The sequence below is a fragment of the Melopsittacus undulatus genome, chromosome 3, assembly GCF_012275295.1.
Source record: "Melopsittacus undulatus isolate bMelUnd1 chromosome 3, bMelUnd1.mat.Z, whole genome shotgun sequence".
Classification (NCBI taxonomy): domain Eukaryota; kingdom Metazoa; phylum Chordata; class Aves; order Psittaciformes; family Psittaculidae; genus Melopsittacus; species Melopsittacus undulatus.
Genome location: NC_047529.1, coordinates 40,052,365 through 40,077,630, shown reverse-complemented (window position 1 = coordinate 40,077,630; position 25,266 = coordinate 40,052,365). Strand labels below are relative to the sequence as shown.

Here is a 25,266-nt window from a genome sequence, read left to right as displayed (position 1 = left end):
TTGCATTAGTCATATACATATTCATAATTCCCATGTATAGGTGGGGAATATTGTAACTAGCTCCAGGAACGTATTATCATAAGTCTACTCCTCTTGGCGTCTGTGCACTGCTCTCCGGTGATTGTGGGCAGAGGTCTTGAGGATGAAGTAATCAGTCTTCCTCATGTGAGTAGAGGTCTTCAAGATGAAGTAAGCAGTCTTCCTCGCAGTGTACTTTTTACCTTTGACACAGTTGGATGCCCCAGTAATCACAAAACTAGCTGAAACCAGCCATATCTGTAATCCTTCTGATAGCTGGCAAAGGTTTAGAACAGCGTGACCTTCCTGCAAAATTTATTGCAGGACAGGGAGACAAGGAGTATCCAAAGCTAGCAGATGTTTGGGAGGCTCTGTCTCTAAACTAACTGACAAGTAGAAGGATAGTGTGAAACAACTTACTCATGTTTAGTGGGACCACTAAATTCCACAGACTTACAACACAAACATTGTTCTTTATCTTCGACCTAAGTTAGGCTAAAAGTACTTTAACCTTATATTTTCCAGGCACTAGCTTTTCTTATATCAACAACCAGCCCATTTTCTTTTACCCTTACAAATTTTTTTGCTATGTGACTCCATTTTGCTCAAGAGTTCTGCCCATTTTCAGCTTGTTGTCTAATTTTCTGTCTTTAGCAAGCTTTGTGAACTCATACAGATACATCCACACAGCAATGCCTATGATTTGCAAAAGCCAATACATTTATGTGTTTACCAAACAAACAAAATGTTGACTTCTGTCTGGCCTGTCTTACATGAGGCCAGTCCTATGCAGTGTACTGTGTGTTGGTTTCTTAAATGTCTGCTTGACAAAATGTTAAGTAAGCTTATTTCTTGAATACTAATAAACTTGCAGCTGTTGCCAGCTCTGCTCTGTGACAAATGGGGCAGTTTAGAACAGGGGCCGTTCCAGAAATAGCACAGATGGAGACACAAAGTTAGGAGTTCTGGCCTTTCAGTGTTCCTAAGACAAGGAAGGATTTTTGGAATCACAGTCTGGGATTTGGGCACCTGTATTTATGCATTTCACTGGCAATACCTAAGATTTTTGTGAAATATAGCTCCTAACTCACAGTCATTATTTTGATGGGGCAATTTTAACTTTTTTTAAAAAAAGTATATTAATTAAGTATATTCCAACCTTAACATCGTGCTTACTTGAGTTTATTGATTCATCAGTTATTGGGAAGGGTTACTGTAAGCACACATGATATGGTCATCCTGTAATGTTGTATCAGCTAAAGGAACTTGAATGAAAAAGTGTCAGTTAAACACAGTCTGTTGAAACCTGATAAATAAAAAAGCATGAGAAAGACAAGCTTAACTATCTAATATTTACAATACTTTAAGATAGCTAATGCAAAAAAAGACTTCTCCCCACAATTTTAATGCAGCTACATCCACCAATACTAACAACATGCAAGAACCTAGAATAACAGGCTAGTACTGCATGTTATTATCGCAATGTGCTGTGCCTTTCAAATCACTGTCCATGTGCCTCAATAACATACTGTTGGTATAATGCCCAATATAAGTTTTACGTCTAAGGAGCCCAACAATAGCTGGTATTCCAGAACAGAAATGGCTTGCTACAGGACAAAAGCCTTTTGTGAGGAGAAAAGTTGAGCAAAACAATTTTATACTCAGTTGTCTTTGTTTCCAGGCAGGCATGCAGCTAGTAATGTCCATTTGTCAGTTTACTACTTTAGCACTGTTCCAGAAAGAGTTGCTCTTGGCCATGACACACTGGGATTGCTCTTTATGGTCCAACATCTGCTTGGGCTTCTGGGAAAAGAACTTTACAGCAATACTGTTTTAACTAACCTTTATTGTATCTCTGCCTATAAATAGGATGTTTTTCTACTGGGTTTTTACTAGGCCATTTCTAATGGTGACCTGAACTAAAATGAAGTGGACATGAACAAAAACGAGGGTCTCATTCAGCAGGTAAGAGACTGACTGTGAATGATTTCTAAGCAGATATGCTCATATAAAATACTTTTTGCATCCGCTTTAAGGTTTCAAGTAAATGAATAGTTCATTGTAAAAGATATGCAAGGCTTTCCATACATGTATGTTGAGCATGGTCTAATTCTGAAGCAAATGCAGATCAAAGAAAGGCTTCTTCTTTAAGCCAAAACCCCTTGATTTGCTTCAGGAAGCAACTCTAACACATTTTAATTTCCTATTTCTTTCATTTACAATGATGCTTTTCAATGCATCTAAAGTAATAAAAGTAAAGTTCTAAAATCTGACCAATTAATATTCATGGGAAATTAGATTGGCTTTGGCTTCATTAATGTAAATAAAAGCAGCACAATTTGTGGACCAGTCTGACTTAAGGCTACTGACCTAAGTGGGTCTGCTCAGTTTCTATATGAGTAGATTTTAAAACAGGTTCTGGTCCTGAATTTGCAATGTATACTTTCTGATAAAGTAAAAAAAAAACGTAAACAAGCAAGCAAGCAAGCAAGAAAGCAAGCAAGCAAACAAGCAAACAAAACAATAAAGAAGTGCCTGTTGTATTTATCTCATTGTGAAAACAAGAAATTAAAATGCTTTTTTAAGAGAAAGATGTAATGTGGCTTGGAAATAGCTGCAGGCAGACTTCCTGAGTACTAGACAATTTTATCAAGGTGAACAAATGGATACTTTATATGCTAGAGATGCACCTAGTCTGAGTCACTGGCTGCTTCCTAGACCATCTTTGTATATGAAAAGAGTAATAGAAATTAGACATAAAAGTCTGGTAAAGTCCATTCGCTTTCAAATGTCTTCCTGAGGATTAGTCAACTGTTAAATGGATCCTGCTTTTAACCCTCATTTACACTGCCATAAATTGGAGATGACACCACCAGTGTACCTTTGTGGTCCCAAATCACTTTGAAGGCGAGATCAGCTTCTTCATTTTGAGACTCTATCTTACCTTTTTTTTTTTTTTTTTTTAACATGGTACAGGTGGCATAGTCCAAGGGAAAATATTTGTAAATAACCTTGCCACAAGGTCAGTTCTGCTGTTTCCAGGCAGAGACCTTGAGAAGCTCATCTAATGATTGTTTATATTATGAAAGCTTTGGATGGGAGTACCAGTCTGTGAGATGTGAAAATAAGTGGCACAGTATTGTGTGCTACACTCATTCCATTCATTTTCACATGAAGGACGTTGATAATCTTGAGTATATTTAAAAGTTTCTAAGAAGAAAGGAGACTTTGCTTCTGCTCATATTGCCACACATCTGCCTGTGACCCATGGCAAGATTCTGCTTCAGCTTCTCTACCTGCACAATAAGCACATGCATCTGATATTTATGCCACTTGTAGGCCTTTAAATAGGAGGTTTTTGTGGCAGTATATCACTCTCAAATAGCCACTTCATCCAAGGTCACTGAGGGAGAAATTAGTCACAGCAATATCTTGACAATGTGCTGTGATCTTCATGTCTCTTTCTTACAAGCCAGTGTTGTCTGTTTATCATAGCACATGTTTTAGTGCTTCATGCAAGAGCCAAAATACATCTCTGTGCCTGGAGCTACTCCCTGGAAATGTCTGTGTTGTTGTCCTCTGTAGGACTCTATGGCCAGACTGCCTTCTGGTGCAAATCTGTGTAGCTCCAGTGACTCCAGTGAAGCTGCATTAATTCCCAATGGTAGTTAATTTGCTCCTGTGTCCTCTGCTCCTTCAATGCCTGGTTACTGAGGGAGCAGTTGGGCAATGCTTTCATCTGTCAAGTGAAATGGCAAGGAAAGCACTTGGGCATGGGTATACTTGCTTTATGGGTACTGTTGTGTAAAGTATTAAGCAGCATCCCATGGTGACTTCTAGTTTTTGAAATTTGCTACTAGACTAAAAGATTAATTAAACTTGACTGTACCAACCTGGGGGAGCTGTAAAGGGTAACCTGGCAACAGCCAGAGTGGGCCAGGAAAGGTTATTCATCATTCATGCTTTAATAACAATTGAATTGTTTTGAAAAACTGTGTTACTTTTGAAATATAACTGGAAAAAGGAGAAGTTCAAACAATGTGAATAATGTCACGGCAGCTTCACTTAACAATATTTTTAGATTTTTTTTTGATTGGAAATATTTTGTTTCAGTTTTTCAACATGAAAACTGAACACCGTTATTTCAATATTTTTCCTATCTTATGATAGGAAAGAGAAAAAGAAAGTCGAACTTAAGTGAAACAGTATAACTTTCCATAAATAAAAAAAGTCAGACAACCAAACTTTACATATTTTTTACTTTTCTGGTTTAGGTTCCCCTATTTTTGTAATTCTTAGTTATACGAGATTTTGACATTTTGGTGTTCTTTGCAAAATTAATCTTTCATTCTTGGAAAATCACTAGCAGCTCAGAAAGAACATCACAATTTGACCTCTTCACAATCAGTTAAAATACTGTCTAAAATTGGTTAATGATCTGAAACAAAACTGAAAATGAGAAAGTGCCTGAGACCCAGTACATTTTGCTGAGTGTTTGCTCTACTGTTTTGGGTAGCCAGTAACAAGAACATTGGGTTATCTTGTTGATTAGATATACAAAGGCTCCTGCTAGCATTGTACCTTGCCTCTTTCACCTTCTTCTGTGATAGAAATCCTTCTGCAGCTATTCATCCAGTTACAAAGAACATCTTTTAAACTAACTCATTTTCTGCTTTTCCCACCTCTCCCTCTCAAATGCTATAGTGTTTCTTTTTCTTATTTCCCTGTTTCTTTTTTTCAATAAGTTTTTGAGAGAGATTTATAAATTGCAGTAGCATTTGCAGTCTTGCCTGAGGTCATGACACAAACAAAAAGTAGGAGAAAAACAGAAGGTCCCCTCTGTAGCCTCTGAATTTGCCTCATCAAACATTATGAACATATTTTCAGTAACCTATAAAGGCAAAATTTCAAGAATTGCCTTAGATTTTCACTTGTGTTTCACACACCAGAAAACTCAGCATGTGTTATTCCTCCCAAAGGCAGCACTTTACATTTCCAAATGCTCTCAACCTGCAGGCTTACAGATGAACTGCCTTTTAGCAGTGCTGTATTTCATGATATAGTTAATGTTCCACTTCAGAGCTTGTACAAAGCCTAAAAGTGAACACAAACCGATTAAGAAAAATTGCTTTAGATGTATGTTTTCTGTGTTATCACAAGCTATAAAATGTCTATCAGCTGTAAAAGCCTGACAGCATGCCAGAAGTGGCATATAATTGGGTTAAGTAGAGCAAGCAATTTCATCTGTAAAATGCTGAAATACTTGCTGATATTGTCCACTATTATCCTGTTCCTACCCGCATGGTGCTGTAATGTGTGAGTGTAGCCTTTATGATTCCTTGATGGCTTCAGATACCGAGACTCTTGGGTACTCAAAGTATACAGTAGGTATCTAGTAAAGATAAGCGAAACTGTTATTTGTATGAGCTGAAGTTACCTATAATGGGATATGAAGTCAAATCTATTCCATCTATTGTAGGGCTTGTGCTTGTCAGCTTCTACGGAAACCCTACCAGGCACAAAGCCCCAGTGCAAAAGGAATCGGTGTACCATCACTAGTTGCAGTACTAGAGAAAGAAGTCTTGATGGAAATCAAAACTTGGGGCAGTTTTAATACCTGTAAATGGTAATTAAATAGAATGTTCAGAATGAAAAATCTAAATCTCAGATTGGTTCCATAATGTGGCCCACACTGCTTACATGTTCCTTATTCCTTCTGGCAGGAATATATGAGTTACAACGTGTGTGTTCACTTACTAAGAAAGAGAAACAAATTTTGAAAATTTCAAGGCTGAAGTTCTGACTTAGGGTGCCAGTAAACACTTGAAAATAAGCAAACAAAAATTGAATGCTGCTGAAGCAAATGCTGGCTAAAAGAAATTTCAAGAAGCTCTAGTATCTCCTGATACTGTTGCTACACAACAACAAAAATATAAGAATATTCAGCAATGAAATAAAAAATCAGAACTCTTGCTATATTAATGCTGTAACTGTTTTGCTTTCTTTTCAGTACAGGACACGTGGTTCCATAAGGTTAAGTCACAATATATATCCAGCTCATTTGCAGCATAACTTTCAAGCTGCCATTTCACTTAACCTTGTTTTCTGCAGAAAAAAGATAAAAATGCTAGTAGTACAAAGTTAAATAGATAATTTTTAAGTAAGTCCCATTTTCTGGGTACTCTCCCCTCTGTGCTCAGGTACTAGGCCTTTTCTGATGGTAGATACCACATAAATCACTAGACAACTAAGGCTGTGTCATAACTCATATGACAGTCCATAATACATATGAATATCCTTAATATAAAGGAATGCTGTATTTGTACCTTGCAACAAACCTAGCCCTGTTTAATTCACTGTGGAAAATACCATGTAAGATTTCTAAATGAAAGTCTGTGAATATCTGAGTTTATTTAGAAATGGAGTAATTCTTCTACAAATAGCCAGTGTGCCTTGTGCTGAGGACCTTAAGTAACTAATAGGTTGTTCTCTGCATAAATGCAGGACTTTTGTTTATTTGAAAGTAAAATGATCATTGCTTTTGTGTAAGAGTGTGGGTGTAATATATTTTTTAGGTCTATGACCAAAATGCAGCACCATAGTCCCAATTTCTCTATGTAGCCTTTGTAGACTACTATATGTGGACTTGTAGACTACTAACAAGGGAAACTACTATACATAACACATTAGTTATCAGAGTTCTATTGCAAATGAATGTTTATATTAACAAATTTACAAGATACTAGTCCTTATCCTGCTCATGTCTGTTCAGAAGGAGTTTGCTTTGCTAAGAATTATAATGTGGGGATGGCACCTTGTGTTCCTGAAACAATTTAGAATGGCTAATGTTATGGACAGGCATTTTTCTGAAATTTTGCTTTTTATACATGAATTACTCTTTGTCTGGCTTCAGTAAACAGGTGTTATAAAATAAGATGTGCTTGTCTTTCCTTCAGTTATTTTATTGACCATTTTTCAGAGATCTACAATAGGGAGAACAGGAAAAAATCCAACATCAAATTTTTCAGTGGTAATTTTTGAGCACAGAGAGTGGGAATACATTATAAATCAAAAATGCAGATGGTGTTACGACTATGTTACTGTTTTCAAGTTATTCAAAGGAAACAAAACAGTTCTGAAAACTTCACAGAGTAGAAACCAGGATATTTTAATGTCAGCAACCTCTGCCACAGAGGATAATTAAGTAAATATTTTTCATAAACCATTAAAAACTACAATCCATTTATGACTGTAGCTTTTATAACTGGATCTGTTCTTTCTCTCAAAAATAATTTTATACATCTAGAAATGTAATTTAAGGCCTCTTTATTTCAAAATTATTTGCGTTTTCCATTAGGCAGATGTTGGTTCCTCCATCCCTACTCTCTCTCCGCCCACCAGCTTCATTCACTTTCCTGTATTACTAAAGGAGGTGTTAAAATTCTCCATTATAGGTCTCCATTATAAGCAGGTTTTTGTCTGGTTTATTATTCAGGAAAGTTCCTTCATTACATTTGTATTCCATAGTGACACAGAGCTGTAGGAATTAGGCATATTCTACATGGGTGAATGTGTAGAGGTATCAGCAATATACCCAGAATTGTTTTGTGGGGTGTATATTATGGTGTATTATGGGAACATGCCAAACCCCTTAGATAAAGAAATGGGTTCATTAAAAACTGAAAGCTAAAACTGGGGTAAGCAAGCAATTATGCTGTGAATGAGGCAGTTTCTGTGTTTGATTGCAAGTGGGTACCACAAACATTGTCAAGATATGTGCATGGGAGTTGCAGGCACAGGGTGTCTTCTCCCTGTAGAGCTGGCAGCCAGCTGCCTTTCACGCTAACAGCAATGCCCTGGCAAGCTCCCAGAGTAGCTGTAAACAGGATGTCACGAAAATTTAGAGCAAGAGGGAGAGAGGAAGAGAATACTTCTATGAGCCTGTGTTAAAACAAAAATTTTTTAGCCTTTTTTGACTATAAAATGATGGAAAATAGCACAATGAGAAAATAGGAAAAATAGGGAGGAATAATATAGAAAAAGGGAGGTGTTAATGACCTTAATGGAGACCATGTAACTGTTTCCTTCCATATGCACATCAGATGCTGCTGCCTTCTCTTCTATGGGCTTTTGTCTGCCAACAGGAATCTCTTTTGCCTTGTTCACTTTGCTTTCGTGCAGACCCCTATTTCATTGGAAACTGAGAAATTGGAAAGAGTGCAGATTACTCCTTTGTGGAAAAGGTAAAGAATGGTTTAATTCAGAGAATATATCTTGATCTCCCAGTGTTTTTACAGGCATTAATTCCAGCTTAACCCAAACAAACAAAGGACTGCTGGTTAAGCTACCAGGTCTTAAATACATGCTTGAGTAGGTATTCAGAGACAATATAACTGTAATTGGTTACAGAGTGATTTATATTTTGGTTAAACCGTATTAAGAAGCCTATTTTAAGACGTCATGAGGTGGAGAATTCATTAAGTATCTTGATAGTTTGTGAAGTAATTAATCACCCACAGTATTAAAATGCCCACTAGGTTTTTAATTTGAATGCATCTGGTTTTGATTTCCTGTTCTTTTCCCAGTCAACATCAGATTAATCACATTTGTGGTAATAGTTATCAGGCTTCTTGATATTCTTTGGGATAATGCAAGCAATTAATTTTTATAGCTCTTTTTGCACCTTCTCTACATGATTACAACCATTTTGAAATCTGTTCCTGGCACTATAATATAAATCATATCAATGCCGTATATAAAGGTAAACTACATCTTTTGGTTCTTTCCTATTTGCATATCCAAATATGGGTTTGTCCTTTTTATCGGTGCCCTGAAGTTTCAGTTTTTGGTCAATTTAGGTCCTGAAATTCATTTAGAAGCTGTTTATTTTCAGGTTTTACTCCCCATACTTACATGGATTGCTAGTGTTCTGTGTTCCAGGACAATAAATTTTCTTTAAATATACAAATGCTTTTAATATGAACAACAATATACTTACATGTAATTATTAAGATACATATTTTTTCACTTTTAAAGGTCGCATGTGGCAAATGTTTGACAAATGATGTCACACAGTGTACAATGTCTGTATTTTAATACACTAAATCTGAAAAAACCCCAAACTATACAGGTATTTTCACCAATTTTGTTCTTAAACATAAGAAAAAGAGTTGCATGAGATTTTTTAAAAATCAAAATAGCAGAATTTGAGGGTCAGTAAGTGTCCACAGAGACCTCCATCAGCAAGAATTAATGGAAGTGCTACAAGGTAAATGCAGCTGTTGGTGGTACTCTATTGCCATGTTCTGTTTCACTCATGCCTGTTATTTAGTTGTGTATTTTGTTGCTGGTTACAGAACACATCTGAAAGGGACAATGATGAAGCTGATGGCAACAATATATGTGGTTTCAGAAAGAAAAAGGGAGTCAAAGGTCCTACAAAGTACGTTCCTCCTCTAGAAAATGTGAAGATGGAGCTGTCCTGCACTTCAGAAATCCCAGATCCCTGTCCTCGACAAGGAACTACTGGTTGCTCAGGACCACAATCAGACCCATCTCTTCAAAACCCAACTAGCTTTCCCTTAGTGCAGAAGGACACAGGGGGCAGTGACAGTTCTCATACTGACAGCAGCGTGAAAGAAAACATGTCTGGAGAAACACAAGGAAAACAGGAGAATGATGCCACTGGGAAAAGAATATTAGGTCAAATAGATGAGGAAATAGATGCAACAGCTAAACTAAAGCATCACACAGGTGCGCAACCTGCAAGGAGTGGAGGGAAAACTATGTGTGCAGAGTCAGCTTGCAGGGAAGAGTGTGATGAGAAGGCAAAGAGCAAGCAAGAACAGGGTGGGGTGGAAGAAAGAGATGTCAAGTTTCATGTGACAAATATGGGCTCCCTCGGTGGTACTACATCTGTACAAGGATGCAGTACTGCAACCACACAAGGACACGGTGCTGCAAAGTCCTTCCAAAGGGCACCTGGACTTTCTAAACGAAGCCTGCAAGAGCTGAAAAACCTTCTGAGTGAAGGTTCTCTGCCTGCTCCTAGGCCCAATTACAATGGCAAGGCAGGTGGCCCTTTCCCTCAGAAAAACATAAAACCCCATGACAGGACAGCTGACAAGCAGGGCCGACCCTTTGAGTCTTTTAGTCCCCATTTTGGAGAGGAGAACCGAAAGTACCACAGCTTCCACAAGGAGGGAATGGGGCAACAGAGCAAACCTCTGCTGGTCCTCAGCTCTGCTGGGTCTGATCAGCAGCAACCAGCAGGAAGCGATGTGGAACAACTCATTCTGGGACTACCTGCAGTTTCTCCACATGCAGAAAGCAATACTCCTGAGATTCCCTTTGACTCCCCTGCAGACCATGCTGGTAAGGATATTTAAACATCACCTGCTGTTCTGTTAAAGAAAATGTTCCTATTGTTTTGTGGGGTTTTGTTATGCAGTAAACTTTAGTCAGAGCTAGTGCATGAGAGAATTGTCGCCTGTGGTTTCCATGTGACTGGGATGGGTCAGAAGTTGCGTTCTATGTCTATGCATTTTTTTTTTCTTGAAGTAAAAGCATTTATGAAGCTTAGCTGCTGCCAAAACCTGCCACACAGAAATGGTTGTGTCTTCTTCACTGCAACTGAAATATTTCCTCATTTGAACTGAACACAGGAAAAATTTCCCAAAAGTCTTCTGGACATTGCAAAGCCCTAATGGCATCTGGGGTTCTTTTTGTCCTTTTTGTTAACCTTTCCAGCAGCAGAAATTGCTCCCATGTAGGGATGATGTTTTCAATATCTGTCCTAGGGGAGGACTGGAATGCAAAAACATCTCATATAAACTATAGGGGAAGAAAAGCAAATGAAGCAGAGAACTTCCACTAATCTTCATGCTGTTCAGTAAGTCCATTTCGGAAGTGTTTATAGAGCCAATTAATTGCTACTAATATGCTGTGATTTCTTAGAAACTGTAAAAGCTATACTACAGGACTAGCTAAATCAGCAAACTGAAAGCTACCATTAGCTATGGTAATGTAATGGACTTGAGCAGTTCCTTGTTTTGTGTCTATTCCAGGAAGCACACAAAAACCAATTTGCCAGTTGAATAGGTATCAGATTAATAAGTTTCCAGTAGGAGCATCAGGCTTGGATCATATTATTGGCTCTTCAGGATAGGCATCTTACCCTCTGACTTATCTCACTGATACAAGAAGTACGAATCTCTTCATTGATAAAATACTTTGTCCATCATTAACTATGCAATAAAATATAATAGTAACAATTTTTACCACAATATTAAGTTATCCTGCTTTTTTTTTTTTGTTTTTTAAGTCTCCTTTCAGAAGGGTAGACATACTGCTATGTACACTCTGAAAACAGAAAATCTGAATATATAAGTGTTATTGGCTACAGTAGGATTTCTCAGTAGGCATATTGTGTAACCCAGTTTGAGCAGGCCTGAACAAGATACTGATGAACATTATCAGTCCTGACTCAGGGCACTGCATGAAAAATATAAAGCTTTGAAAAGATATTTCGTGCTTAAATCACTCTCTACTCATGTCTACAAGAATAAAGATATTAGATAATTATTTCTCAGCCTACACTTGATGCTTTTGATTCCAAAAGTTTTCGAATCTCATGAGGTTTGGATTCCATTTGGGCAATGGGTGTAAACTGGAGCATAGGAGGTTCCATGTTAACATCAGGAAGATCTTCTTTACTGTAAGAGTGACAGAGCACTGGAACAGGTTGCCCAGGGAGATTGTGGAGTCTCCTACATTGGAGATATTCAAGGCCTGCCTGGACAAGTTCCTGTGTGATGTACTCTAGGTTACCCTGCTCTTGCAGGGGGGTTGGACTAGATGATCTTTCAAGGTCCCTTCCAACCCTTGGGATTCTGTGATTCTGTGACCAAACAAATTATAGGGCTCAGTTTGTGTTTCCACTAGTAAATGGAATGCAGAGAAATAGTTTCAACTTAATTTGAAATGTAGGTGTTTGAAATTTAATTTTCATTGAATACATTCAGTAACTTGAGAGAAGACATTTTTAGATAAAATTCTGCACTCTTTAACGAGCCTTTGCATAAAGAGTGCTTAATTGCTGCCAGTGATAAATTATTAAAAATGATGATATGAAATCATAAATATTTAATTTTTATGACTAAAATATTACCTTAAGTATTTTAGTTACTGAAGCGCCTGAAGTCTTGGATCTAAACATATCTCGACACTGAGTATATATAAAATACAGTGTCTTGTAATTGGGAAGCTTTTAAATATTTGTACTTACTCAAATTACAAATCTTGATCCAAAATATCTGGAAAAATTACAAGAGGTTGTATTTCAGATCTACTTAATGTCGTGCTACGGCCAGTGCCAGAATATACCTTGTTGTTTTAAAAGTACACAGCTAAGGGACAATCTATAGATGATGTCAGCATTAAAAAAGCTAAGACATGTAGCTGAGCTTCACTGTTTCAGTGTACTGCAGAGAACTGAAATACAGTCATGTTAGTTACATGGTTAATATCCCTCTGAAATAATAAATCCATATACTTTTTCAAAATTCTGACTGTAAAATGTGAAAATATTACTGACCGAGCATTTTGTCCATTGCTTGTCAGGACTTTTACCCGAAGTGCTTGGACATGGGAAAAAAAATAACAGAAAAGAGATATACATGCAAGTTATTTGGGCCAGTACAAAAAATATTACTTGGGCAGTGTCAGTGAAACTTGAGCTGAAGTTAAAACTCTTCTAATCTAATTCATCACCATGGAAAGATAGAAACTAACACATGTAGCTAATTAGTCAAACACGCTGACTACACCAACCTGAATTTAGGAGTTTTATTTGGTTATATCTCTGTATATGATAATGATGCACACTTCTGCAAATTAGTCTGTAGTCATTAATAATCAAGTGCTTCTTAAGCTGTTCTGTGTCTGCATTCTTGGGAGACCAAGAGGGAGGATTCCAAAGAGTAAAATTTCAGATAAAATTTTGTGTATATAGCATAATATAACACTTCATAACATGCGCACATGCATACACATGAATGCATGCATGCAGTATATGTTTAGTGTACACAGCACAGAATATAAGTTCTGTAAGAATGTAATATTGACCTCTCTGAACTTAGATGTTTTCACATCTGCTCTGCATGCTACTAAATTTAATAGTATAAATGTATAAATAGTATAATAGTATAAATGCTATAATAGCCAGAGAGGAGTCCAAAGAAAATAACTTTATTTGAGCAATATGAAGTTCCCAAGGATCATGGTGCACCACACTATTGGACTTCTCTTTGTCACAGGAGAAGATGAGCTGCCACAGCCAGGGACTTCAAATGACTTGTACTGTGTATGGTCACAGGGACTTGCAGAGCCTGGTGCTACCACACAGGTTTAGGAGAAATCTCTCCTCTGAAACTTATGAGACAACAGAATCTCCAGGTAGCCTGATTCCACACTGGAATCAGGCTGTCACCTGAGACTTTGAATTCCCTTTTTATCTCTTGGTCTGTAGCTGGGATAAAATGTTTGTTAAAATCTGCTTGAGTGCAGACTGCAGAGCTGGGACCCAGAAACCTGAACACCTCCAGGAGTAGGTCCTCTCACCAGGGCTCATCTTCTGGAGCACATACCAAGTGAGGCCATGTAAATATGACCAGCACAGAATCAGGAACTGTTGGAAGGAGAATGAAATTTCTGAAGAAAGAAAATACGTCTACGCTGTAGCTGCAGGCATCGGTAGCTACCTAAGTGACTGTTGAAATTTCAAATGCACAGATAGAAAAAGTTTGAACACTTCAAGAATCACATGAAATGTTATGCAAGCGCTGACCCCAAACATGAGGTTCCTTTGCTAAACTGTGATTTTAAAGAAAGCATATCAAGTAAATACTAACAGACTATATTTCATACTTAAGAGTGGATGTCATCAGTCCTAAAATCAATTTCCTTTTCTTTTACAATGAATAACCTCATCTTGTCACTTTAAACTTGTTTAAAGCTCTTATTTTTAGTAATAGGGCAGTCACAAATTATAATACCTAGTATTTAGGGGTAGAATTAAGAAAAGAAGACTTCAGCAAAAGAAATATCTCAGGCCCTTTGCTCCCTTGAAATTAAGAAATTTGTCCATACACTTTTCAAAAAATTTGAACTCCCCCTGTGATTTCACTGTCCTTTGTGCTTACCTGGAAGCACTAATTTTGTTCAGTAAGTCTAGCCAGTGGTGAAGAAAATAGAAACAGAGACTCTTCGGGAGCTGTAAGTGGACAATCAGATCAGTGGACACTACGTATTCACTGCCTCTGCAGTTATTCCTTCAGAATAATCAGTCTTACTTTGGGGGTTATTTGGGACTGTGTTTTTCAGTTGCTATTCTTCTCTGCTTTGTATTTGATACAATTGCGCTGGTTTTGCATCTCTCCTAAAGTGAAAATCCAAAGCCATATTGTTCCTTCACGTTCCTTCTTCATTTGCAAAAGTCTATTGAGCTGCCTTACCTGTAGTTCAATATATTTTTTCCAATATTTCTTTTCATGCATTTTGAACTCAACTTGAACAGAGCAGGGATGAAGCTTCACTCTTTTCTAAACCTTCTTGATTGCCCTTTTCTGCCGAAAAAAAACATCTTTTCCACCCATTTCTTTCCTTTTCCCTCTAAACTGAGATATATACAACTTTCCTTTTTTTTTTTTTACCTCACATGCCTTAAAAGCAACTATTTTTCTTTAAAGCATGCCGAAGCTCTCAAGTTCTTTATCTTCCATACCTGAAATAGCTGAAATCTTCCTGCTCTGTGATTCTATGATTTTCCATTTTCCCCCTCAATCTATACAAACCAAAAAAATACTCAACACTTTCATCCCATTTTTCTGATCTATTTTGTCCCCTTTCAGATAAGATCCAACTCATCTGTCTCTATTGTCTGTAGTTAGCTAGTCATCCTGTGACTGTGTGAGAAAGGTGCATTCAGACCCACCCATTGGAGATGTTTATTTTCTTTCTAGTAATAATGAAAGTTTGACAAAACCATTTAGTTTAGATGGAGTGTAAGGATAGTGTAAGCATTCTTTTCTTGATGTCTCTGTCATCCACCTCTCCTTGTACAATATATTCAAGAAGAGCTTAGTCCTTACCTTCAGTACCATGCAAAAATGTTCTCTTCCTTAAATAATCTTGCTTCCCATTAGAACTCATTCTCACCCAATTTTTTAAAATTAGGTCAAACATGTTTAGACCAGAAGAGGCTACCTAGTTTGCAATTGTGTATATCTTAGTTCATGCAGCTTTGCTCAGTGGTTTGTTCCTGAAATCCAAATTTTTCATTTGAGTTTGAAGAAAGGCATGCCACTGTAGATGCATTATATTTGGGATTATTAGTTAGGTGATTCCAGTGGGTATTATCCACTTTATTTTTTTTCCAGACACCTGCATATTTTGTTTTCAAATCTTCTTGCCTACATGAAATATTTTCTAACCTTTCTGTAAAACTTTGATCACTTTCTTATTCAGTAAAGAAGAGTCATTTAAATAAAATGGCTCACAAAATAAAAAAGTATAGGTGATCTATTTTATCTTTCATCTATTGAAAAATAAAATCTTATTTTGTATTTGATTCTTGATAATGTAGCTCCTCTAAGAAGCTGTACCATGTTGCTGTCATACAGTTGCAAAAAATAATTCACGGATGGTTGAAGCTGTTCATTGGTCTCTAAATTACCTATAAAACTCATTCAAAAGAGCTGAACTTCCCCACGGCCATATCAGTAAAAAAGCCTTCATAGTTAAGATTAAAAAAGAAAGCAGATTATCATGAGGCAAAGAAACGGGAAAAAAGTTGGAAGTATCAATATCAAACAGATCGGGGAAATGTATTTAGTGCTTATATATTTATTACTCTGTCAGGGTAGTTGCTGGGGAGCAAAAATACAAGGTAAGAAACAACTTTTTATGTACTTGACTGCAGAAATCAAATACTTTACTGACCTATCAGTGAACATTTTTGGTCAAACTTTATTCTGTGTGAAAAAGAAATGTAAATTACATAATGTTTCAACTGAAAATGCTTCTAATCACTATTCACATCAATAGTACTTATCAAAGGTAGCCTGATGCTCATGTTTATTTACTATGTTGAAAACCAAGTGGGAATAAAAAATAAAGGCTTTAAAAAGTAGCAATAAGAATGATATCTAGCATAGGAAAAGCTGTCACATGAGGTTTCAGAAATAGAGGCTGTTAACATTTGAAGGCAAATATGAGAACAGTAAGTAACATGATGTACAAATCAGATAGACTGTCTGTTCTTAAATACCCAAACTGGAATCCTGTAAGGAAGAGCATATGTATTTAAATTAGTACTGACAGTAATTTCCAATGGATTTAGAAGAGTGCAGATGTGCGATTACATTGTGAGACTCATTGCTAGTGGTTATCATCAGCACAATGTATCTGTTTTTAAAGGGTGTCAGTATTCACACAGATCTTCACAGCACCCGGTGTCAGATTTCCTAGGATGAAGAAGAAATTAAAACAAATTTGGATATTAACCTTCCTGTTCCTAACAACAACCCCCTTTTTAGTGAGGAACTGCAAAACCCACTCTGTTTAGACAGATTATTTTGCAAAGAGCACCTTGCCTTTCCTGTTAATACCTGGTGCCAGACAGCAATATGTGATGAAACGTTGCTTTGACTGACATGGTAATTCCTATGCTTGCAAGGTTTTTTATTTCCCTACTGCTTTGAGACAGCAGCAAGTGTCACAGTGTTCCAGAGAGCACAGGGGTGTGTGCTCTGGCACTGCATGGGACTGAGGCATGCTGAAAACCCCGTCCCACAGGCAGCAGGAGGGTGTGCGGTGCAGCAGCTGCTGCTGGAGGGGCAGTGGTTGGAAGAGACTGGGGAAGGACTGATGGAAACGCATCTCCTTCTCCAATGTATGATTCCTATCTGGAGTCTACCTGCTAGTATCTGCTGTTATTGCCTTATGTTACATTTGTGGTTGTGTTTCACAGTGAAGAGTTTCCTATATTACCACATTTGTTAGGTCAGCCTGTTCCTGTCATTGTGAAGTCCCCTGGCAACATGTAGCACGTTCTTTTTGTTTCATCAGTTTGACACGCTCACCTCTTACAGAGCTGAAAAATTGTTTGGTTTAGCTGCAGTGTGATTTAATAAGGGACCATGGGAAAGGATTTCTTTGGATAAGCAGATAATGACAGGTTGATCAGGGACCTATGCACTTTTTCTGTTGTGGCACTTTTCTGTTGTTGGGAAGATAAAGCTGATATTAACTATTTGCCCTAGCCTGATGTCAGCTGCTTTCAGCAATCTAAATTGTTTCAATATTAACAACCTAAGAATGACACCACTCTTCCACAGTAAAGAATAATAATACAATTTGTAAAATTTGGAGATTTTTTTGAGCAATATTGTTAGTTTTGTGTTAATATTTTTAAATAGATTAAGATAATTTGATTGTACTAATTATGGAAGATTATTGTAATACTAATTGTTTCTCAGTGGTAACTTAAATGGGAAATGCAGACAGAACCATAGCAAAACAAACTGCTTTTCTGTGTCCTACTAATTTGATATAAATATCTAAGAATCTGTATGTACCATTCTCCTTTGGTGAATGATGATCATTTTGAAAGATGACAAGTCTGGATTTCTGTTTGATTTTCAAAATGAAAATCTGAATCAAAATCTGAGCATCTTGTGAAATTTACATACATATTTCCACAAGCAGGTTTTCTGAAATGAAAAAAAAAAAAAGCCATTATTTCTAGAGACCCAGAGAGCTGGGAAAACAGTATACTCATCAACACAGTCCTCCCTCATAAGAATGTAGGACTTTTAGACGGTGTATCTCAATCATCTAGACCTATCTAATACTTACGTATTAGCTACTTTATCTCCAGTAACTAATGCTCTGGATAATGACTGTATGAACTGGGAAAAGACAGAGTACTCAATTCCCTACTATATGTTTCCAAACTTTATTCCTCATTGGCTTCATGGACTTAGTTTGCCAGTGATTCATTTGGTGGCTACCAAGAAATACATTCTGGGACCTTTGCTAGAGAAAAGTAAGTATTGTTAGTAGCTATTAATGAAATATTATTTAAGAAACAAATCCAATTTAATGTTTCCAAAAATCAGTCAGAGATATTAAGTCATTATGGTATTTTTTATTTATTATAGTATTTATAGACTTATTATTTCTATGGGAAAGATAATCTGCAAATGATATAAAAGATGAGTTGCATCTAAAATATATGTGAAGGCTGTAGGGGTGTTTCTATTGATTCTAACAGATTTTGGATAAAAGCTATTGTAAATTAATAAGCATCTGTCTTTTGGCTAGCCGGCTGTCTACACTAGTATATAGCCTAATTTCAGACTAGTAGTAGACCAGTATATAAATTTTAGTCTCATAATTTAAAAAGGTCTATCATGCATCATAACAAGTCCAACTGGAGAAAACAAATTCTTTCTTCTTTAGTTTATAATTTTGCTTGCTTAATATCTTTTAAAAGTGACTTTATAGGAATTTTCTGTTGATTTATGTGATTTCATATAATCCGATGATTTATTTGTGCTTTTATGCAAATAAATTTAGCTTGAAGATGACGAATACATATATATAACATTTTGAAAATTACCTACCATTGGTAGATGTTTAAATAAAGTATATCTGTAGTTTTACTTTTACAATAAATTCATACACAATATACATGCATTCAAATTTGTGTTTTTCTTAGTTATTTTATACAATTTCTATATCTTAGGAATACTGATTTAAAGAATTACATGGGTCAAAGTTGTTGTTTATTGTGAATTATATGTTTGTAACCTGAAAAATATTTGTTCAGTAGGTGTAAATTTAAAATGCAACATTTCAGAACATTGTAAGAATGCAAAATTTATGTCAAAACCTGACAATATTCTTATGTGAAGTGTTGCCAGTAAAACTTTGCTTTTAATAATATGAAGGCATAAAAATCTGTGTGACAGGTGGTAGACAGAAAATGTAACGTGTAGAATAAGGGATTGACCACTGCTTGTAAAAAGGCAAAAACCTCAGAGTTCTGTCCCTGGAGTTGGTACTGGAGGGATCAGGAGTATTCCATCAACCTTCAAGGTGCTTCAGCACAAGGCTTTTAACTTCCACTTGAAGGGTGGTGGGGAATTGTTGTTAACATTAAAATGATCTTCCACTGTGGATCTCAAAGATTTGCAAAAATTCATCTGATTGTAACCTCAGGAATAATAGAGGACTTTCCTCCCAGAAATGTAGAAAGAAATATTTTTTTCACATTTTTCATATCTTAATATAAAATATTACCCTTGGTCTTGTTAGCTTATTGACTAAATGGGAATGAATACCTTATGTAGTTTAACTTGAATAATAACAATATGTAGATACTCAAAAGAAAAGCAGGCTGTGAGATTGAGAGATTTGTGAGAGGATGTGACTGTGCCCTGCTCTCTGATCCGTTACAGAACTTACACTCAGATGCTACTGCTTTCACTTCAAGAAGTTTATACAGTCCTACAGCTGCTGTAATACAGTTAAGACAGCTCTATAACAGCAAATGCATAAATGCATAAACTTCTCTTAAAAGTCTGCTGCCTGTGGTGGGGAAAATGGTAGACCTCCTCAGGAGGTCTTGAGAAACGTTTAGTAGAAGACAAGTGTCCTTTTTATCATGTTTCTGTATCCATGTTTTTTTCAAAAGAATTGAAATAATATGGCACCTGAATTCTATCAGTTTTTAGTGGGAAATACGGCACTTATTTGTGCTCCTCAAAACACTCAACATAACAGCTGAGGTATCCCTCAGTAATTCCTGGCTTTTCCGTATAATTCCCCTATGTTCTCTCATCAACTTGAAAAAAAGTTAGTTATAGGCCATTCAAAAAAATAAGGGATTTTGTAGACATCTTGGGGGGAGGGGAGTGGGAGGGAAGGTGGGTGGGAAGGATGGAGTAAGTGTATTTATTTACAAAAATGTTTCATAATTCATATATTTTTCTTATGTTTGCTTTTACACTCCATGGCAGTTTCTCCCTATGACACTATGAAACAGCTTGTATTCCAGCATTCATTATTTTGCTTGATGTGACCATTCCTCTTCATTTATAGCATCCAGCAGAGAGCCTGATGTGAACGGCCTTGGAAGTCCAACTCTCCTTCAACTATTCTCTCATATTGAATTTATTAAGCAGCAGATGGCCAGGGACAACGTACAGTTTGTGAGATTTGAATCAATAGACCTCCATGGTGTGTCGAGATCAAAGAATATACCTTCTCGCTTTTTTCATGTAAGTGTTTTTCGGTTTCTAACTGTATCTTTATGTGTTTTCATGGCCCTGTCCTTAATCGCTATGTTTTTTTTTCTTTGTTGTTTTTGTTTTGGTTTGGTTTTGGGTTTTTTTTTGTTTTTTTTTTTTTTTTTTTTCATAGTGCAGGCAGAAACTCAAGCTTAGAACAAATTATCTGTTCCCTCCACTTGTTAATGCTCCCAAAGGATCTGGACTTTTACATCACTGAAAACTATTCCACTGTCCCAGATAGTAATCTAATTAATAAGGCTAGTAACTTCAGTACCTTGGACTTCTAATAATCACTTTCTTCAGGATTATTTTTTTCAGGTTCAATGCATTATAAAGATTTTGTTTTATTGCACATCACTAAATGGCAAAAAGAAGGGAGGAAATACTGAATAAAAAAAAATGACTGAATGAAAATGATATTAGCTATGAGAAATTTTATAGTAAACAATCACCTGAAGATACTATTGAGTTGCATGATGACTTAATAGCAATATATGCCATATTAATGATTCAGAAAATAAGAACCAAATTAGAAAGAAATCCTTACAACATATATCCTTGACTGATCAGCCCTATCAGTATATTGGTTCAGTGACATACTTAAGTATATTGCTTTGTGTGCATAACTCCATTGTACTTTCACTCATGTTTCACTATGAATATTTTAAGCTATACTGAGGGATCACAAAAAAAGAAATGAACGTGAAAAGATGTAGAGCAGTTTTGTTTGAAGTTCATTCTGAAGCCTAAGCTGTATTTCACTACTTCCCTTTTCGATATTGCTAAACTGCAACTGTATCACCTAGAAGCAATTTGTTCTCTCTGATGTTATGTGGATTTTATAAGAATAAACTTTCAGTCATCTGAATTCTTGCGAGGGGTGGTAGGTTGATAGCAACTTCTCTTTCAATTGCTATATCAAATTGCAAACGTCTAGTCAGCTTGTTCAAAGACAGCTTTTGTGTCTATCTTACCATCTGAACACATTGGGGCTCTGCATGACAGTGAAGCTTTTGACATAAAACAATGTGTATGTGTACACACATCTGTATGTATGCATACAGAGCAACTGATAGGATTTTTTTTCTCATTTTTTCACATTGTGGGGTTAGAGTAGGGAGAGGTAGTACTATAGGGTTATTACCTTTAACACCTTTTGCTATCACAAGGGCAGCTTAGACATCTTTTAACAGTATTCATACTGTTCAGTTTTGGTTATGGGGGTCATACAGGGAGAATTGCTACCACTGGACTGCCACCTCTGTAAGAGAAGGTGGACTTAATTTATTAATTTTAAGAGAAGCCACTCTATGCAGTTTGAAGTATTTAAACAATTTTCCATCTAGCTAGGCAAAACTTTGGGTTTCTTTCAGATCTGAGCTTGCCCCTTTCTAGGTTTGTTTTGTCTTCTCTGCTCACTCAGATGGCAGCCCTTTCCCTTAGAAGAGTAAAGGTAAGTTGCAAACATGAACCAAATTTCCCTTGACAGAACTTGGCATAAGAGCTGTTTTCATTAGCTAAAGGTTTGAATGTAAGGTAAGTTGTAAAAGTGCTTGTTTGAAGGCAGAGGATCCTTCTTTGGTGTCCTATTTGCGTTTTATTTCTGTAAACTGAAGCTCCCTGTTCTAATGGAGAAGAAAGTATAATTATGAATTTATCCTGTTTGCTACCTAGAAGCAGAATACTGAAACATTTGAATGATTTTTCACTTGGAGGTGCTTCCCTACATTTTATCCCCAAACTTACTAAGTCCAGGAAGTGATAATTTTCAGTTAAACTTTCAATCTGAAAACCAGTGAGGTATGTGTTCTGGCATGTAAAGAGAAGTTGAAGGCTGAAGTTTTGTCTTGTGTGGTCACTTGGATCTATGTAAAGGAAATGCTCAGAGGATATGGAAGCCTAATGTAGTAACTATAAATAGAAGTTTGACTTGAAAAGTTTGCTCCTAACTGGTGATGCCCATGGTTGTATACATACCATGTAAGATAAGTGTTAAACATTGTTTTAGTCCTTTATGGAAATTTAAAAAATGGTAATTGGGATATTTGGTGCCAGGGTTTTCATACTAACCTTGTAGAAAGTTGTTTTGCTTCATAATGTCAAAGTAACTGGTTGTTGCTCTTCACTTCAGTGATCACTGCATTTCAGTGTTTTTAGGAAAAATACAATTGCTCTTACTGAGAATCTGGGTTTTATATATTTTACATACGTAAAAATACTATTGATTTCTTTTCTCATTTGTAATCTGTCATTCTGCTCTCTGTATAGGAGAAAGCAATTCATGGTGTTGCCATGCCCAGAAGTTACCTTGAGCTGACACTGAATCCTAAAGATAATGAATTAGATTACATAAATGCAACCAATTTTAATTGTGACATAATCCTGAACCCGGATTTATCAACGTTTCGTGTGCTACCCTGGACTGAGCAGACTGCAAGAGTGATATGTGATTCCTTCACTGTGCTGGGTAACCCGCTAATGACCTCACCAAGGCACATTGCCAAGAAACAGCTGAGCCAGCTTCAGGACAATGGCTTTTCTCTGCGCTCTGCCTTCACTTATGAATTTTGTATTTATGGCATTACTGAGGTTGTAAATTCAAAGACAATATCCTTTCCTGCAGCCACGATACTAAATAACCATGACCAGACCTTCATTCAGGAGCTCATTGAAGGAATGTATTATGCTGGTGCCAACATTGAAAGCTTTTCTTCTTCCACTGGGCCTGGGCAAATGGAGATCACTTTTCATCCAGCATTTGGCATAGATGCTGCTGACAGTGCTTTCACATTTAGAACAGGCATTAAAGAGGTGGCTAAGAAGTATAACTATGTGGCTAGCTTTTTCTCAGAATCAGGATTCTACAACTCAGGGGCTCTGTCACATAGCCTGTGGGATTTGGATGGCCAGAAGAATTTGTTTTCTGCTGGTTATGGAGTTGAGGAGCTCTCAGATATTGGAAAAAACTGGTTATCAGGTCTCTTGGCACACACAGCAGCTATCAGCTGTTTGATGGCTCCTACCACCAGCTGCCGTAAGCCTTATTCTAAGTACAGTAAGGAGTCAAAAGAGACTGTAAATGCAAAATGGGCATATAATGATAACAGCTGTGCCTTTAATGTCAAATGTCATGGTGGAAAAGGCACTCACATAGAGAATAAATTAAGTTCTGCTGCAGCAAACCCTTACCTAGTGCTTGCTGCTACTATTGCTGCAGGTCTAGATGGAATTAAGAGAGAGCTTAGGTATGACAATATGCTCCAAGAAGAAAATCACACTAGTGATCTGAAACATTCATCAGTCCCTCTGAAACTAGAAGATGCTCTTGTTGCACTCAAGAAAGATTCTTGCATTAAGGAAGCATTAGGTGAAACTTTTATCCGATACTTTGTTGCTATGAAACATTATGAGTTAGAAACTGAAGAAATGGATAGCGAAAGAAATAAATGTTTGGGGTATTTTATTTAGAAAAGTACTCTTCTGTAGTGATGCTGTGTAAATGCATACAGTGAATGGCTAAAAACCTTGAAATTATTAAATATATTTTAAAATGTTTTTAAGCATTGAACTTTTCCCCCCTCCTTTGTATAGTACATGGTGATTACATTTTATTTTCTGTGTATATTCAGGACAATGCAGAAACTGATACTCATGAAATAGCATGAATAGGCTTTTAAAAAGAAGGGTTGTATTTTTTTTTTTTTAAATTGAACAGGCCTGCTGATGAAAAGAAGAAAAGAGAAGGTGAAATGGTGAAAAGCAACTGCAGTAGGACTGCATAATATGCAGAAATGTAGGAATAACATAATGTAGGGGACAGTGCAGGGGGAAGAAAGAACTGAGGCAGGAGAGAAATTTCTTGTTCAGCATAGTTATGGGATTTCTCCCAGTAGCTAAAGGATTGCTAAACCAGAAGAATCTGACTTCTATGCGTTTACCAGGAAAAGCTGAATGACGATGTTTAGCTTAGAAAGAGGAGATAGGGTATACATGTTAAAAGTGGTTTTCAGGCGTGTAAAAGATATGGTTAAGTAGTAGTATCATTTTCTTCTATCCATTACAGCTATAACAAAATAACAAACTTATATCAAGGAAGAATTAGACCAGAGAGTCTGGAAAACATCACAGTGTTACAGAGAAATAAAGTGGTACCAGGTAGAAGTCTGTGGAAAGTGGCAGGATTTTGATAATGGACATTGAAATGTAATTTATGATGTACCAAGATCCTTAGATGCATAATGTTTACAGGTGTAATAAACTGGCTTACTTTCCCTGATTGCTGGGGTCGCATGTTGCTCTATGATCGTAGAACAAATTACTAGACTGTGCTTATAGATGAGCTTATAGGAATTGAAAATGACTTACTTATTTTAGAATATAAAAGTAATAGATAAATCACATTATTTTTAATGAGGGAATCTGTTAATACTATGCTTATTCAGGGATGATAGTAGACCAGAAGATATGTACTAGCAAAACAGCCAGAAAAACTGGGTTACAGCTACAGTTAGACACACAATGTAATTAAACACTAGGAACACAGTGAAAATGTGTTGAAAAACCACACTATCATTGTTCAGGTAAACTTTGTGCTGTGCAATGAACAATAAAGGCACCCTGCCCTGTTACAAGTCTCGATCTGTTCTGTGGTAGTGTAAGAAAACAACACCAAATCTGCAAAGCCCTTCATACAGTATCTTGTGAATTTGGGAATTTTATGCTTCTAACTAGGCTTCAGATTTTGTGATATATGAAAAGAGAATGTGATTTATTAACTAACATTTCTGCAGCACATTTCTGTGCACACAAACGAACATTCAGACTCTGTCCTTGCAGGCTCCAGCCAGAGGGCAGCAGTGTACTGTGTAACTTTGGGATCTCAAGCTTCTAT

The 25,266-nt window shown here is 36.6% G+C and overlaps 1 protein-coding gene across 1 annotated transcript; it reads left to right on the top strand.

Annotated features, from left to right (window-relative positions):
- The first annotated feature begins 1,953 nt into the window (after positions 1–1,953).
- On the top strand, positions 1,954–23,843 carry LGSN (lengsin, lens protein with glutamine synthetase domain). Its single transcript, XM_005153314.2, has 4 exons — positions 1,954–1,983; positions 9,375–10,392; positions 20,185–20,363; positions 22,644–23,843. The coding sequence occupies exons 1-4, from the start codon at positions 1,954–1,956 to the stop codon at positions 23,841–23,843; spliced, it is 2,427 nt and encodes an 808-aa protein (XP_005153371.2).
- Positions 23,844–25,266: the final 1,423 nt, after the last annotated feature.